The sequence below is a fragment of the Phalacrocorax carbo genome, chromosome 1 (assembly GCF_963921805.1).
Source record: "Phalacrocorax carbo chromosome 1, bPhaCar2.1, whole genome shotgun sequence".
NCBI classification, from domain to species: Eukaryota; Metazoa; Chordata; class Aves; order Suliformes; family Phalacrocoracidae; genus Phalacrocorax; species Phalacrocorax carbo.
In genome coordinates this window covers 151,829,237-151,846,991 of record NC_087513.1, presented here as the reverse complement: position 1 = coordinate 151,846,991, position 17,755 = coordinate 151,829,237, and the positions used below count along the sequence as shown (strand labels likewise).

General features: G+C 40.4%; 1 protein-coding gene across 8 annotated transcripts in view; it reads left to right on the top strand.

Moving 5' to 3' along the window:
- The window catches only part of MCF2L (MCF.2 cell line derived transforming sequence like), a 164,689-nt gene that overhangs the window by 8,709 nt on the left and 138,225 nt on the right, over positions 1 to 17,755 (top strand). For 7 of the 8 annotated variants that reach the window (XR_010370913.1, XM_064440160.1, XM_064440145.1 and 4 more), the window contains exon 2: positions 866 to 1,064. Coding sequence is in view for 6 of the 8 variants with exons in the window: in XM_064440160.1 (XP_064296230.1) it covers positions 887 to 1,064 (178 nt within the window). In the remaining 2 variants the exon portion in view is untranslated. Of the gene's footprint in view, positions 1 to 865; positions 1,065 to 5,883; positions 5,903 to 17,755 lie in introns of those variants that run through there. The other variant, XM_064440134.1, reaches the window with a different exon arrangement.

Below are 17,755 nucleotides of genomic sequence, written 5' to 3'. Positions count from 1 at the left end.
GAAGGATAAATGGAGATCATGCATCTCTTCCTTATCCAAAAAGCTTTAAATGTACATCTGCCTCCTTGGCCTTGACGTTTTCCTAGACTTGGAAAAGCTTGTTCAGGTCCCTCGTGCTTGGAGGTTTGGACCCTTTTTTTGTTGCTTGCATGCCCTCTGGAGGGGAGTGGAAACAAACCTGCCTCTGAATGTGGTGTGATTTCTTGAAGACGTGACACCTTGCTAGCGTTTTATAGAATTCCGAAATAGTGTTTAGCAACTGTATTTGGAAAGCTCAAGCTGCTTCCCTATGGAGAAGAAATCTTTTAGAGTTAATGGTGATTTAGTTGTAATTTCAAGAACCTCTTTCTCTTCCTTCCCCCTCCCTCTTCTTCCTTATTATTTTGTTCTTACACTATTTCACTTTTTGACAGTCCATGTTCTGTTTTGTTCTTTCACCTAGTTAAACTGGGTTTCAGAGGATACTTTTAAGGCAAATATTGACTTGCCCTGCTGAAAATACAGTGATATTGGTGTTTTTTGCCTTTATACAGTTGTTATTAAGAACATATGTAACTTGGTGTTTATATATTGTTTGGGGTTTTTTGTGATTAGGTCCCTGACCTACAATACAAGCATTTTGAGAAACTACAGGGGACTCCTGAAGTTTTTATTTTGGGTACAATACCATGGATGGCTTTTATGAACTGCACATAATACCATAAAGGGCTATTATGAGCTGCATGTTTTTACTTTAAATAAAATTGAAGATATGATAATCTGTATGTAACTGTCAATCTTAATATTATTTGAGCCTTTTTTTTCAAGGAGCTAACTTTTTTTTCTTCTTGCAGAAAATGATTTTCTGTTTGTTTTTAAATTTCAGAAATCAACTTACAGCATTTTCATGTCTGACTACTGGTATTGGAGGTTGATCCCATGCAAAGAAACTGGAAACTGCAATTGTTTCTCAACAGCCAACCAGTCTAATGAAGAGAAAGAAGAAGATACAAACCATCAGGTTGTGGTGTCAGATATTATGCAGCTTGTGCGAGAGAAGCAGGAGGTGCCAGAAAGCACAGCAGGTGAGAAAAAGATAGTATATTCTGAAAATTGTCCAGCTGGCTGCCAAACTGGGTTAAGAGGAGGACCGATGGCTTTAAGAATGTTAGCAATGGTGTGTCATTGCTAGCAATGAGAGTAGGGCAGGGAGCCCAAATAAAGGAATAGCTGAGTATTCACTTGGAGGAGGGTGATGTCACCACAAAAACAAATGTTTAGTAGCAGCCCGTGAAGAGTGAAGACCTTTACTCAGGAGGACTGATACTTTTTCTAACAAATTAAAATAATTCCATAAATTAATTGATTAGCAAAAAATAGTCATCCCAGAGAAACCTGACCTACCTTCCTATAGTTTGAAAATCATATTCTAGAGAAACTGCTGAGAAGCAAGTACAAAATACCTCTGCACTGTATCACATTGCTTGTGTTGCCTTGATCCATAAGCAGAAAACTGTAGTGAGTGCTACTTTATAGTGACAGGGATTAAGAATACTTTTCTTTTCCTGTACTGTCTGATCTTATATTTACCCATGCAGGAGGCTGTTGCATTCATATATGAACTATGTGACCATTGCCTTGGTCCTAGTACAGATGGACTATAAGTCTATAATTTGATTAGCAGTTTCATCTGGTAGCAATTGATCTTTATTAACACATCCTCATTTTATTTCATTAAATACGCTTTTAAAAAGCTTCCTAGAGAATTAAAAAATATCCACACATATTCATGTAAACCTCTCTAAGCTAGAAAGATGGTCCAAAACCAGAAAGGTGAAATTCACTAAAATGCAGTTTTGCATTTAATATACAATTACAGGGCAGGATATGACTCCTTTGTAATAAAAGGAAAAAAAAAAAAAAGCTCCTTCTTTCAGCCTGAATGAGCTAATGATGTTGGTGCTACTACAGAATGATTCATATTCTGCTGTGGCTTAACAGGAAGTGGTTATTAGAGTAATCATTTTATTTGGGTACTAGTGAGGTCTCGGCCAGAATACGAGATTTCTTTTGAGGGCAACAAGGAAAGATACAAAAAATCCCTGTAGAAATTCCAGGGAAGGATGCCAGGATTGCTCAGAGGTTTACAAAATACAACTTCTGTGGAAATAAGGATGGTGCATCTAGACTACAAGAGAAGACAGAAGAGAGACCACACACATTCTGACTTTCTAGCCGGGATCTTTGTGAATTATGGATGGAGGTGGGCATCTGCTTCTTTTAATTTTCTCGTTGCCCATATCTAATAGAATAAGAACACGAAAATGCAAACTTGATTTCTGCAGAGATGATTTAGGCTTAGTTGTGGGGATTGTCAAACAGACTACTTAGAGAGTTTCTGCAGCCTCTAGCCTATTCTTAATGAAATATTGAGTGAAACAAACCACTGCTGGAGGTGAGGTAGATGTACGTGATTCCATCTCAGTGCTTTGAGCTAGGCTAAGAGATTTCAAGAAGTTCTTTTAGTACGCTGTTTCCGTGGTGGAAGGAGGGCCTGCAGTATAAAGTCAGAGGAAAGGTAGTTCTGTCTTGTGTCATCTGGAGGGTTTAAAATGGAAAATTGCTACTCTTCCTCTCCAGAAATTCAGGAGAGTGCTGTTTAGGTTCAGACTAAGGTACATGTGTATTCTCTGTTGATGTAACAGTGAATCAACAGTTGACTGGTTCATCTGCAAAGGAGGCTCAGTAAACCGCATAGATCAGAACAAATGCAGTGAAGGCGGACCAGGAACTGAGTTTATATACATACTTCATAGGCATGAATATAATAACCTGCGTGTATTTGGCTATGCTAATTTAACCTTTTAGGTGTGGCTGCTGTCCTTCTGTCACTGAAGTCTGTGTGAAGGAAGTTCTGGGCTAAGTTTCCTGCCCCAAGATGTAGCAGATTTTTATTTAGGATTGCATCCATGCCTGGCTTGACGGCTGAATTGTAAGCCATCACTCAAAACTGAAAAGCACCTGATAAAACTCTACACGTTTCAGTAAAGTGGGATGTAGTTTTCAGAACAAAAAAAGTATGTTTGTTTTCTTTCGACTATAAGAAGAGACCAGCATGTAGACAGGCAAAGGAACTTTCCCAGACCTAGGTATGATAAACTGAGTTGCAGATAATTTTCTGGTAAAGTTATTAAACTTTAAAACTAAACTCAGTACGAAAGCTCCTTCTGTGTCATAACTAATACTGTTGCTAGTGTTGGCGGTTGAGTGCAACATTGTGACTGTGGCCATTTTATTGGGCTTTGATTTTTAACACATTATTGCTCTTAATTGATGCAATCTGCGTGTTAATATTTTCTTTTTAGCAGTCCCTTGATAAAGTCTGAATCTGCTCTGAAAAGAACTACAGCAGCATAACATGGTGAATATTTAAAATGGGCAAATTGTATGTTGGGTACATTGCAGGATGAGTAGTTGTTTTGCTCTAGTTCTACTACTTGTTCAAGTACTTAATTCAGGAAAAGAAGCAAGTTATTTTTGTGGTTCGTTAAGAAAGCCACAGTGCCTTGTTGCGTGAAGTTAAGCCGTTTAGCCTTCTGGAGGGAAAATGCAGAAAAAGAAATGCTGCTGTGGAAAATAAACTCCAGCAACACTGTTGGAGTTTTTTACTTCTCTTTTTTTGGCTTCTGTAAGAGAATGTGAGGGGTCTTAGTCTCTCATGCAGACTAATAATACTGTAGGATTGGGAGCATCTTGCTGCTCCTCTTAGTTAAACCATATGTTACTGTTGCTGAAGTTTTAACGCCTCTCTTCCCTCCCCCTCCCCAGGAACTCATCTGCTATGCTATTGATACTATATTAATAGCAATATTTTTACTGTAGTGTTTTCCTAGAAGTTATAATTAAGATCAGGTCTTCATTGTATCTGTGAGTTTTGCTTGAGAACATGTTGCATCTCAGAGGGCTTAAAAGCCTAGCTCAAAAGCAATAGATGAAGCATGCAAAATTCAGATTGAGGCAGACACAACCGAGACAGAAGGATGATAATGTCCAACCAACTTGTGTGTGCTATTGCCTCCTTTCAAATTGTGTGTTTAATACAGCCTTCCCCCTCTTGTCTTCAGAAGAGGCTGGAAAATGGAAAGATCATGGAGAAAGAATGGAGGCATGGAAGACAGTCATGAGTCTTTAAAAATTAAGAAAAGTTAGAAATCTAATATTTCTGTAATTTCTCAGTGCCTGTTACGTTTTTCTACTTGGTTGGGGTTGGGCTTCAGGAGTGCTATGCTTGGAGGCCTGTTAACATAAAAGCAATGGGTTTTTTTGAATGGGGCTTTTCTGCTCCGGAGGTGGTCGTCCTCAAGCTATTGACACCTTTTCTTTGGTTGGTTTTTCCTTTGTTCAGTTCAGATCTGTTTGGAATATAATCTTTTCACACAGAGTTCTTTAGCGTCCTGCCATGATGCTAAAGCAATAGGGAAGCAGGGGAAACCTTTTGTGGTATCAAGATTTGCTAGTGTGTTGTCTTGGGAACTGTAATTGCTGATATTGTAACAAACAGCTGTGAGGGCGCTACAGTCAAAGCTTTTACAAAAGCAAGGGGACTATCATGACCCTGCCCAGGTTTTGAGTAACCCAAGTATGTGGGTGACTGCTGACTGAAGTCTGAAGTTTCCCTGGTCCAAACTTAGCTGAGAAGACATACCTCATGAGTAGAAAAAAATTTTTAAACCACTTAAAATTTTACATTAGGACTTTTGCATGAGAAATTACAAGGCAGTTGAAAAGACAGCTGAGTGACTATGTGATGTGCCAATTCTAAGACTTGTGACAGCGCTGAAAAACACACCATCAGCCTTTGCACTCTCAGGCACCTGAAAATGCTCGTCTGTTACATTCACATGCCCTTCGAAAGAAACATGTTTGTTGTCATCTCATCTCATTGTGTTAAATTGCATTGTTTTCCATACATAAAAACCTTTCAGTCACTGCTTGATGGCATTACTGAAGCTGACAGCTTTGACTGAATTATATACCTGCTACAACGTCGCTGTCTGAACAGTGTGGTCAGGTTACATTGTCAAGACCTCTGATGGCTCATCATCTGCATCAGAGAGAGAAAAAACCAACAACATGATGTCTCTTGAACACTTTTACATCCTGGTAACTCCAGTTATACTCTGAACCCAGAGTATAAATTCAGTTATACTCATTAGCCTCTTGCTTCCGCTAGACACAACTGTATAAATAGAAGATTTCAGTACTAATGTACAAGGGAAACATTGTAGATGCTTATTATTATAATAATAATACTATTTCAAGTTAAGTGACTTTTCAGAAAAACAATAGCTAATGCTGTTCGGATCAAGTCCATTCAATTATTTGATTTCTACAAATACAACCTTTTATAAATCTTATCTAAAAAATAAGAAACTTAATTATCTCGACAGACAAGGAGAAGGCTGAGGTACTCAACAACTTTTTTGCCTCAGTCTTCACTGGTAACCTCTCTCACCACTCCCAAGCCGACAGACTGCAGGATGGAGACCGGGGGATAAAGCCTCTCCCGCTGTAAGGGAAGATCAGGTTCGTGACTACCCGAGGAACCTGGACATACACAAGTCTATGGGACCTGATGAGATGCATCCCAGAGTCCTGAGAGAACTGGATGATGTAGTTGCCAAGCCACTCTCTGTGATATTTGAAAAGTCATGGCAGTCAGGTGAAGTCCCTGGGGACTGGAAGAAGGGAAACATTGAGCCCATCTTTAAAACAGGCAGAAAGGAGGACCCAGGGAACTACCGTCCTGTCAGCCGCACCTCTGTGCCTGGGAAGATCATGGAATAGATCCCCCTAGAAGTTACGCTAAGGCACATGGAGGACAGGGAGGTGATCAGAGGCAGCCAGCATGGCTTCACCAAGGGTAAGTCCTGCCTGACCAACCTAGTGGCCTTCTATGATGAAGTGACTGCATCAGTGAACAAGGGAAGAGCTACAGATGTCTTCTGTCTTGTCTTCTGTAAGGTCTTTAACATGGTCCCCAACAGCATCCTTCTCTCTAAACAGGAGAGAAACCGATCTGATGGGTGGACTGTTTGGTGAATAAGGAATTGGTCGGATGGTTGCATCCAGAGTCAATGGCTCAATGTTCAGATGGAGACCGGTGACGAGTGGTGTCCCTCAAGGGTCCATACTGGGACCAGTGCTGTTTGGTATCTTCATCAATGACATAGACAGTGGGACTGAGTGCACCCTAGCAAGTTTGCAGGTGACACCAAGCTGAGCAGTGCAGTTGACAAACCAGAAGGACAGGATGTCATCTGAAGAGACCTGGCCAAGCCAGAGAGGTGGGCCTGTGAGAACCTTATGAGGTTTAACAAAGCCAAGTGCAAGGTCCTGCAGCTGGGTTGGGGCAATCCCCGATATCACTACAGGCTGTGAGATGAAGAGATTGAGAGCAGCCCTGTGGAGAAATTCTTGGGGGTACTGATGGATGAAAAGGTGGACATGAGCCAACAATGTGTGCTTGCAGCCCAGAAAGCCAACTGTATCCTGGGCCACATCAAAAGCAGTGTGGCCAGCAGGTGGAGGGAGGTGATTCTGCCCCACTACTCTGCTCTGGTGAGACCCCACCTGCAGTGCTGCGTCCAGCTCTGGAGCCCTCAGCACAAAAAGGCCATGGAATTGTTGGAGTGGGTCCAGAGGAGGGCCACAAAAATGACAGGCTGAGAGAGTTGGGGTTATTCAGTCTGGAGAAGAGAAGGCTGCAGGGAGACCTTATTGTGCCCTTTCAGTACTTAAAGGGGACTATAGGAGAGATGGGGACAATCTCTTTAGTAAGGCCTGTTGTGACAGGACAAGGGGTAATGGTTTTAAACTAAAAGGCGGTAGATTTAGACTGGATATAGGGAAGAAAAGTTTTACAATGAGGGTGGTGAAACACTGGCACAGGTTGCCCAGAGAGGCGGTAGATCCATCCCTGGAGACATCCAAGGTAAGGTTGGATGGGGCTCTGAGCAACCTGATCTAGTTGAAGCTGTCCCTGCTCTCTGCAGGGGGGTTGGACTAGGCGACCTCTACGGGTCCCTTCCAACCCAAACTGTTCTATGATTCTGTGATTTCTCAGAAGCTGCTTCTATTGGCAGCTAAAAGAGTGCCAGGATTAATCCAGTGCTTTTTTTTGGGAGAAGTCTTCCCTTTATGCAGTATATTTGGAAAGTTCCTTGATTCCTGGAGCTGCTTTATATTCTCCGACAAACTTTCATGCTCAATCTCACTAAAATTTTAATCTTAATTTGCCAAGCTGTGTACTTTACACCATACCTCAAGTAACAATATGATGAAAAGCATTTTTCAAGGGTTTACATATAAACTAGATTAAAACAGCTAGCAGGTATATGTAGAAAATGAGGCTATGAACATCATGCCAAGCGTTTTTGATGAAGTTGCTAGCATACTCAAAAAAAAAAAAAAGAGAAATTAAAATGTCAAGACCAAAATTTGTGAGGCAGTTAGATGTTTCTTCTTTGCTAGAATTCCATATGCAGCTGTGACAAGACTGCTTTTTTTCATGGGAGTGGCAACAGTACTGTGCTGTCATCTGATTAGTATTGGTACGCCTTCTGTGGAATGAAGATGGTGTTAGACTTCTCAGCCTGTCCGTGCAGATGTTAAACAACCCATGACCTTTTTTGTCTTTAAAAACAAGCCAACTAGGGCAGGAGTCCCTGAGCTGTAATGCACAAGCCACTTAGCGATACACAGTCCAGCAGAGAGCTGGGAGCTACTGCTGTCCCTGGTGGTATCTGTCGTAATGCTCAAGGAGGGGGGGACTCAGGATTTATTTTCTCTTTTATGAACTGGGATCACTGTTACTCTTGTCAGGGAAGAGTGTTTGTTTTGCTGTACGCTTCTCTTTGTCTGCATGGTGGCAGTGGGTTGTCCCTAAAGGACTGGCTGGATTTTACTGTGGGAGCTTTTGAGTATATCCATGCTGAGTTTTATGTTTGTTACTAGTAGTTTGATTGATGTGAAGTGCGTGCCCAAGGAAGAAATAGCAGATATTATGTGTGTGCAGTTAGCATTTCTCAGTGTTGCAGGCTATTTGCTTACAGTGGAAGTCAGTTTTATAAATCAATGTCTTTACAGGCCTTTTCCTTTACTGGCTGGTGTAGGACTGGTATCAGTCTCAGCATGTGCTTATGAGCCAATATTTTTATGTGTTTGTTAGTTAAAAGAGCTGCTTCATATTAAAACTGAATTTCTACTTACGGAAATTGGCAAATTCTTATGAGTTTAACTTCTCAAAACGAGACATGTTTAAAGCTAATTAGAATAATCTGTCTAAGAACATGGAAAGTAGAACCTTTGCATGGTGAAGCTCTTCAGTACTGTGTTGCTGCTTCAAGTAATAGAGCAATGGAAATCCTAGGTTGATTAAAATTGGTAGGAGTCTTGTCAGGATTTTCATCTTAAGACTTTTGAGCTATGCAGGTTAACCAGCCTCTTAAGGAATTAGAAGTTTTAATATAATTTCATTTCTTTCCTGGGAATTACAGCAAATATGGAATATATAAAAAGAGTTTCTTCAGCTAGCAGCACTTAGTTCAAGAAGTTAGAGCAGAAAAGCTCCATTAGTGTAAAAAGGCATTGCCAGCTAAAAATGATCCATGGAGAGGTATTTCAGTAATGTCAGCAATAAAATTCAGAGTGTGTGTATGCATGTGTGAATATACATATGTCTGTCATTCAGTGCCAGACTTGATGAATTTTCAGTTCAAGGGCTGTTAGCTTTCCTGCCTGTGTGGATATTTCATACAGTAACAGAGAAAGAGTCCAGCTTTAAAAAACAGCAACAAAAAAGACATTTTCAGGAAACAGTGTTGCCTGAAATTACTCTTAGCCTTTATTAACTGCTAGTCATGTTTTTGGTTTTGTTTTCTTTTTTCTTTTTCTTTTTTTTTTTTTTTTTTTGGCCAGGCCACTATGGTACAATTTACAGCTGTGGTGAAGTCAGGAAAGCATTTTTAATTTTTCTTCAAAGTTCCCTGAACCCAACTGGAAAAGATTTTAGGGAGATGTTCCAAGTACCATGTGCTGCAGTGTCTTATACTGATCCATCGCAACTTTTAATGGTTTATTAGGTGTACTGGAAATACCCCTGCTGCATTGTTGTGCCTCCTTCTACTTTTTCCATGTTTTCTATTGTAATAAGTAGCCCAGCCACAGCATTTGCTATTTTTCCCCGTCTATTCTCCAGTTTCCTAGAGAGTCTTTTGCTTTTCAGAAAGAGTTTGGCTGGGGTTCCTTGTTAGCTGTGAGATCACATGAACCTCAGAGGTATAGCTGGCTCTCTGCCAGCCTGTCTGCCTTCATTTCGCTGCCGGTTCTCTGCTTGGAGAGCTCCTTGCCAAGGGAGAGGCAAACACCGATAATCTGTACAAAGCAGCAAGGACTTTTTAAGATTAAGTTAGGGGGAAGCTATACTTGCTTTGTTTTTGCATGGTGTTCAGAACACTTCTGTGGTAAGATGTGATGCGTGTGAACTGGAATTTGGAGTTTCCACAAATAGTGGCATTTTTAAGTTGTGCAGGGAGGTGTGAAATTATTCTGTAGCAACATTAAGCTAGTAAAAGTTAATACAACTTTCTTGGGTTTGTGTGTTTTAATATTATGTACATAAAAATGTCCTTTTGTTTATGACGTACTTGAAATACATAGCCATTTAATCAGAAGAGAAAGCAGTGACAGTTTATTATGAAAATTAATAGCTTCTGTGATACCTCTGAATATAATGTATCTTTCTCTTTTGATTTAAATCATGCTTCACTTCTCAGATATTCTCCATGCAGTATGAAACATTAGATACTTGCTGAAACTGAAGTAGGAAAGCTTTGTCAATTCTGTTTAGTCCCTGACATTAGTACCTTTGTGCTTTTGGTGCCTCAGGTGGCTCCAAAGAAATTGGAAAAGTGCCTAAGCAGCAGTGTAATTGAAATTCAGGAGGGGTTATGTGTCTAACGTGTTTAGGCATTCTGTAAATCCCATTTTTCTGCATCTGTAGGCAGTGGATATCTTTGTAAATCTGCTCGATTATAATATCTAAACAGGAAATTAACAAACTCTGTAATAGAAACTGGCTTATTCTTCTGACAGGGTAGTGCATGACCTTAGATGTCTCGTGCCTCTGATGTGTCCCCCCTGCAACGAAGAGCAGTCGCATGGCAAGTTTAGAGTTCTTTCTTGCTTGTTGCCTCCTCTGCTTCTGTAGTAGCAGACTGCTTGCTGGATTTGGTGCTTGCTGGTAAGGCCATGAAGGTGGAGAAATTGGAAGTGTAAACATTAGGCATTGCATAGGTGCAATAGAAACCATCTAAGCTACAAGGTTTCACATGCTGCCTTAATATCATTTCAGCGTCACCTACACATCTGTAGGGTAAAAAGTGGTGGGTTAGATTGACTGGCTTCCAGCTGCACCGTTTGTCATGGAAATGAATTGCTTTGCCTCTGTTCTAGCCAATACCCCAATTAGATGTTGGGTTCAGTTGTTGCCTCTGTCACTGAGGAATTACTCAGGCTGTTTCATGCAAATGCACAGATCTGCTGGGGTTAATCGATGCACCCTCTCTAAGTGTTTAGGAAGTCAAACCATCACTTTGGGAGGAGGGAGCTTTCATAACAGAAATATTGGAAAATAATGAAATAAAGGATTCAAGGGGTTTTTTAAAGTCTATTTTTGCATTTTGCTATAGCTATAAAAGGTTTTTATGTCCACAAGTAAGGTGCGTAGAAATCTTCCTACCACTGAAAACCGACAGCTGTCTAGGAACTCCTTTTGTTCATTACTCACAGGTACAAACTGCAGACTAGGCGTATACTGATATGGCTGGGTTTCTTTACTGTTGAAAATTGTGCTGTTTTAGAGTTGACTAGAATTGGTTGAATGGCCAGCTGTCAAAGAATAACCTTTTCCTCCAGCTAAAGATATTGTTTGTTTTAATTGCTAGAGGCTAAAGACAGTTTATTTAATTTGGACATGCAATTTAAGTTACTTAGTGAGCAGTATTATTTTCTCAGCACAGCTTATCAGATTTGCCTAAGCCTATTTGTTGATCATAAGGTACATTAGAAAAATTTTGATTCTTTAAAATTATTTGTTGCATATAATTGGATTATTGCTTCTAGTCTTAAAATGTCATCTAAGCTAATTATTGAACAGGTTAATATATTTTCCAGTGACCATTAGTAAACAACTTTTTATGTAGAGAGGAGGAGGGAGATAAATTTGATACTGCATCTGCAGTCTGTCAATTTAAGCTTACTGCTGCCAAATTTGTGTGACCTGTTTTGCAAAGGCTTACCTGGGGAAATGTACTTTTGCTAATTACTAAGTGTGTGGAGGGAGGGAGGGGAAGGCTCTGCAGCACACATGGCTTCCATCCAAGAATCATCTTGGGGCAAAACAGCTACGCTGAAAATGATGGGTTGACTCCGTTTCTTCTAGGGAAAGCAGCAGTGGAAAATAAGCTGCCTGGGATTAACTGCTGCCAAGGAGACCTGTCCAAAAGGTGAAGTTCCAGGGAAGCCACATCAGTGTCGCTTCTGCTGAGGTTTCTGGGAAGTGGGGAGCAGGTCCTTGAAAAGCCAGGCAGTCTTGCCAGCAGCTTCTGTTTCCAGTAAGGTGTGTGTGGATACATGCATGACGTTGCATGTGTGCAGAGGTGGTGTTGGGGACCTCTGTAATGCTGTCAAGACTTGCCAGAAAATCCAGCTGGAACAAGGCTGGTGAGCCTGAGGCACAGTCAGTTCTCTTAATGGTGCCTGAAGTCCTCTTCACTAGCACTCTGTGTGTTGAGGAGAAGGTTTTTCCAGGAGAAATCCTGGAAGTTTCTTTTTCCACATAGGCAGGGCTTGTAGTCAGAGATGTGGGGGGAAAAGATACAGCAAAAGTGCCCCATTACACATGTTAAGGAAGCTGTTGTACTTTTTTTTTGCCTCCCTGTTACTGCTTATTTTGAGAAAACCCTCCTATTTTAGGACATAGTATATGTTCTAGAACTATACTATATCTTAAAATTTGCCGTACCATCTGTGTGCTGTAGTATACTTCTGTATGATTCCATCTGTGAGCAATAGTACGATGTAGTGTATTGCATATGCTGGCAAATTTCATTCCATAGAAATCATCTGTGCCTGCCCTTTTCACTGTTGCAAAACACATTTACGTAGGAGGGCTATAAATGAGATTCCAGAAGGTATCACAGTGGCATATGTGTGTGCACCCAAGACCGATCCCAAAGGAAGCATCTGGGTTGTGTTCCCGTTTTACTAACTGGTGTGGCTCCAGCAGGGCTGCTGGGCTTGCTTTTGCTCACTGCACTGCAGAGGAAGAGGCTCACCAGCAGTGTGTGGGAGCGAACAGTGCCAGTGTTCGGGGGATTTCGATAGCGTTTAGGTGTTTAAGTCCAAGGGGGTGTCCCTCATTCTCTTAATAATGCATTCAGTAATTTTTCTGGTGAGGATTGAGCTGCCTGGGGTTGCTGGGTCCCCTTGACTTCGCCTGGAGCTGCTGTCTTCTTGAGAAGCATGTCTGCAGTTTGGTGTGTTCCATACTCTTGAGCTGCTACATATGCCCAGTATACACCTCGCTGAGCTTCTCAAAAGGTAGGATGGTCAGCTTTGTGCAGGCTGGGTACTGAGGTGTTGGGGTTCCCAAGATATGTCATAGTGAAATGGCTGGAGCACTTGCCCAGAAAAAGAGAGCACTCTTTGGTTTGCCTTTCAGCCTAGGGGGCTGGGAGGATGCCCAGCTGACCAGCAGCTGGGCTCTTCCTGGGTAAAGACACTGTCTTGAAGGAGTCAAGATTGACTAGACCAGAGGGAGTGGTAGCAAACAGAAACTTGGTTCCCTGCTGACTGAGTGAGGCCCTAACATGTAAAATGGGAGTCTTAAGTCTTGCTCTCTGTTTCTGGTAGCATTTATACATCTAAGAAATAATCACTTGATATGTGATACTTAATCAGTGTTTGGAGTAGGGATTCTGTTCTCATTTAATTGCATTTTAAATTAAGGAATTGTGTAGATGTCGAAAGCCAGGCAAGGGCTGTGATTGTGAATGCTGATCATGATGTGTGCCTTTCAGCAGGCAGGTAAAACACCAGCCTCTGCAGAAGGGCAAAGAGAGGGATGAAGCTGAGCTACCCCTCTGTCGTTGCCTGTGGCATGCTTAGATGGAGCCTGCCAGAAATGTGGATTATCCTGTGTCCCTCTCATAAGGCCTCAGTTCTTCTTGTGCTCCGCTTAGGGAATTTAGACCCTGATAGATTCCGTTACGGAAGGCAAATGCTGGGTGTCATTAGGCCAAAGTCCTTTGGGATTCTTCTTCTTAGCATTTAATAGGTCCACATGTGATCATCTTGTTCTCTGTGAAGTTTTGAAGAACTTCTGCTTGGTCTCATCTGGCTGATTATTAGTCACTGCTGTTTGGTGGCTGTTTTTTTTTAATCTGTGTAATTGTTTAACAAAGAGGGAAAATAAATTTAAAGAGCAAAAAGGTGTATAATGAACCTTTTCATTGCATGAACTTGTGGATTGTTTGGGCACTTTTACTGGCAGAGTCCCTGCTAGCTGGTTCTGTTTGCTCAGTGTATCTAGTATTCCTAGAATATGTAATATAAAAATGCTATCTCCAAATGGCAACCAGAAGGCACTGCTATTCTTTTATCCATCTTTTTGTTGGGTTTGTTTTTGTTTTGGAGGGATGGGTAGAGAGCAAATGCATATTTAAAAGTTTTGTTCCTTTCAGTTCTGGTTTTGCAGTGGCTGGGATGCAAAGTATCCAGAGATAGCAGAAAATACTTACAGCATCTACTGTGCCTGGCCCTTTAATCTCTTTTAAAAAATTGAATCTTGCCCTTCTATGTCCAGTAGATGTTGCTGTTGAATCAGTAACACTGAAAGAGAACAAGGGTGGAAAAAACTTTCAGAGCTCAGAAGGTATGGTAAATGTTCCAGTATCTTATCCAGAGAAAAGAGGTCTAATAAAATAAAAAAAAAAAATACAGTGCCCATAGTATTTTCGTTTATATATATCAGGTTGGGGAATCGGCAGCATAAATGAGAAGTAATCATAGTGTCTGTAACTTTGAGTTATAGGTTTAATGTCCTGTGGAAGAACTGCAGGGAAAGTGGATTTTCTACCCTGCATCTCCATTATGGTTTTACTAAATATTTACATTTTGTACTCTCATCCTAAGAAGCATAAATCATGTCAGTCATGGTGATATCTCTATAGCTCAATACAATTTTGGAAAGCTATCCCATGTGGTAAGAATAGTCATTCCCGTAGCCTTTCCAAGTCAGCATTGTTCCTTGGAAGCTGGGGCCTTGCCAAGTTTTTGCAGCACCTCCTAAGATGAAAACTTATGATACAGGGTGGGGTTTGCATGTTTTCTTTGAAAGAGACAAAGCAGGGCAGGCAGGTCACTTTGGGAGAGGAGACTGAAAGAGGAAAACATTTAAAGGTAGCATACTTCCTTTAGTAACACCTGTTCAGTAAAATTGTGTGTAGAGAAGGCTCATTTTCTTAAATTTTATTTTTTAAATGCAGTCTGGTCTTCTAACAGTTTGAGGAATAGAATATTTTGCTATTGATCAGAAAAAATGTGTAAAACATTGAGTAAACAAGTAATCTCACTGCTGAATTTTCTCTCTTACGTTGGGAAACATCTGCAGCTATTGGTTTCCTTGGAAACAGATTCACTGCAAAAGCTAAATGCAGTGCACAGAGCCTGTCAATTTTACTGCATTTGAGAAGAGTTTAACATGCACGCCTGGACCTTTTTACTACATTTGTTTCTCAAATGCTGTGTCATTTATGCTGTTCTTGCATAAAACACCTGATCAAAGATGTGCAGCGTGCTTTGGATTTCGGACAGAACAACAAGAAAGGTTGGTATTTACAAGCCTGAACATGAGCTCTGTGTGTGTATATATTTACTTATAGCCAGCATCTAGTTTTCTGAACACTTAGATTTTAAGTCTTGCCTTTTAAAGCTCAGTGGTATTGTGTGTATCTTGTTGCAGTCTTAGCTGGTTTTTTGGAGTTGGAGATCAGAGAGCTGCTGAAAGGAATAGCTGGTACATTTGCCTCAATAGGATTTTGGCAGGACATTGATTTTATTTGTAGTTTGTTTAATTGATGCAATATGGAATATATATATGTGTTCTCACAGATTAGTATTTATGTTCTGAGAAAGGAGTATGATTTCATATATATTGTTAGAAGATTGATGCCTGTGATTAGCTTCAACTGTTCAAGCCAAAACTGAATCTGTGCAACAATGTGGTTGTGTAATTATATCAGGAAGAATTAATTTAAAACTTACTTGCATTATGGTACTTGAAAAAAGAGAAGTTCTGTTAAGCAAGTGTCGCATAAGAATTAGATTTTTTTTCAGCAGGTATGTTTATCATAGCTCCATGTATATACCTGTGTCACAACTATATGAGGCAGAAGTCACGTTTGTGACTCTCTTTCTGTAGTAAAATGGTTTCCCATATATATTGGAAAAATAACATATAGTGCTGAGAAGACTATGCTGAATAGAAAAACATTTTTAACACATGTTGACAAAACATTGGCTGTAGCCTGTCAAATATTATAGAGACATCTGGCAGTGATTCCACGGTGGGATTGCTTGCTAAAATAAGCTTTAAAATGTTTCATAAAGTCCATTTCCTGTCTAAAAGGAGGCAGCTGTTCACATGAAATTATATATAAGTTTAGGCCCTTTGCATTTGGGATTTTATTAATGAGTATTAAACAATCTTTGAATCTGAGATCTTACTGTGTTGTCCCCACGGATAATGTTGCCTGTCATTGCTGAGGTATATCCTTTTAAAGAGTTCTTTCTCTAGAAAGGACTTGAAGTGAAGTTTTAATGGACTTTCTCTTATTACTATTTTCTTTGGATGCCCAAAGTTACTAATATTACATTAGTCCATGTGCTCTATGTATGCAAATGGAGCCTGTTTCGGGAGGTGGGAAGAGCAGGCAGATACTGTTTTTTCCATGAGAAAGTAATCTGTAGTTTTGAATACTCCTTTGCAAATGTCAGGGGAAGAGGAAGGAAAGGCATATTAGTAGCATGAAAGAATTATTTGTATGTCAGCTGTTATTCATGGTCTGTCTTCTGAATCCTATCCTACCACTCCTTGTTACCTCTACACATTTAAAAACCTAGAAAATTAATACAAAAATATTTCTTCTCCTGTAAACAGTGCAGTTCCTTTAACAGCATGCTGCCTAATCCCATGAAAGCAATAATATTAAAGTTAGCCATCTAATAACGTAACTACTTCTACTTTTTGAGAGCTGTTTGCCAGCAGCCTATTACCACACCACTGCTAATTACTCTGGAAGACATCGCATTTCCACGTACATGTGACAGCAAAGAGAAATCTGGTATTTAGAAAGATGAAGTAGGGTAGCAGATTTTTACAGGTAACGTGTTGTGGGAAGCTTTTGGATAGTTAAAGAACATCTGATTCTGTATTTGATAACATAATTTCAAACATTATTTGCTAGGTTGTTTATTTTTATGCATTTCTTTCGTTTTACCCACTAGAGCCTTCCAGCCCAAGTTACTTAGCGACTTTTGCTATTCTGGCAGGTGATCCCAGCAATGGCAGACCCAATGGTACTAATAACCACAGAGGCAAAGGTGACTATTTCCTTAATGCTTATTTGTTTCTCTAAAGGGTTCGTCAAGATCTTGAAGGAAGTCAGTGGCTCTTAGGGGGATGCTAATGCAAATCAGTCTCTAGGGACCAAAGAGACTTTTCCTTTCATGTGTGTGTGTGTGTGCGGTATAGTTACAGTTTCACGTCAGGCCTTCCAGTACATGGTGTCTGGCATCCTCAAGCCTCCTCTACATGCCGCCCTTTGGAATCACAGCTTTTAAATTATATTTCATTATTGTAGCCTCCCTGTTCTCCCTGCTGCTCATTTGTACTCTGCTGATACATTGACAGTATTAGTCTCTGAAAAGGCTCTTCCTCTTGGGTACACAAGTGGGAATGGTGAAGAGGGTCAAAATGTTCTCCTTCAGAGACTCAGGCATTGCCATGAAGTATATAGGGACGTGATTGGAGACTGGTCTATTATACATCTTGTGTCTTGGAAAGGGCCGTATGGTACCTGAATTCTTTCTTTCCTTGAAGTTCTTTCCAGGCCTAACACCCTGACAATAATCATGCAGAAGTTTCATATGCTATGACAAATACATGCCCATGTACAATGAAATAGTGTGAGATGCTGTGTTTTTTATCTGACCTATTAATGTATTTTTCCTTTACTTTCTTGGAAATTTTTGTATACTTCTGAATTTTTTTTACTAAGTCATAATTTTTTAAAAGTTGTCATAAATAACATCTGACTGGAGCTGAACCAAAACCAGCATTGTAGATATGCCCTTTGAATCAGCACACCTGAGTTGTGCAACTGTGTTTCAGTAGGCATTCAGCTATTGAGCTTTTGCGGGAACTCTGTGCTATAGTTCAGTCTTGATGTGGTAGTTACATCTGATGAGTAAATGTAGATGGGTAAGTGGCAGACATATGGACAGGATGGCACAAACTTTCTGCTGAGTCTCGGAGGGGGGAGCTGGCAGCTGAAGGAGCGAGTCATTTTCAGCCCGTTGAAACTGGCCTCATAAAGGGAAGAACTCTGAGAGCAAAACTTCGCAGAAAGTAACTTGAACTTGAGAAATGGCA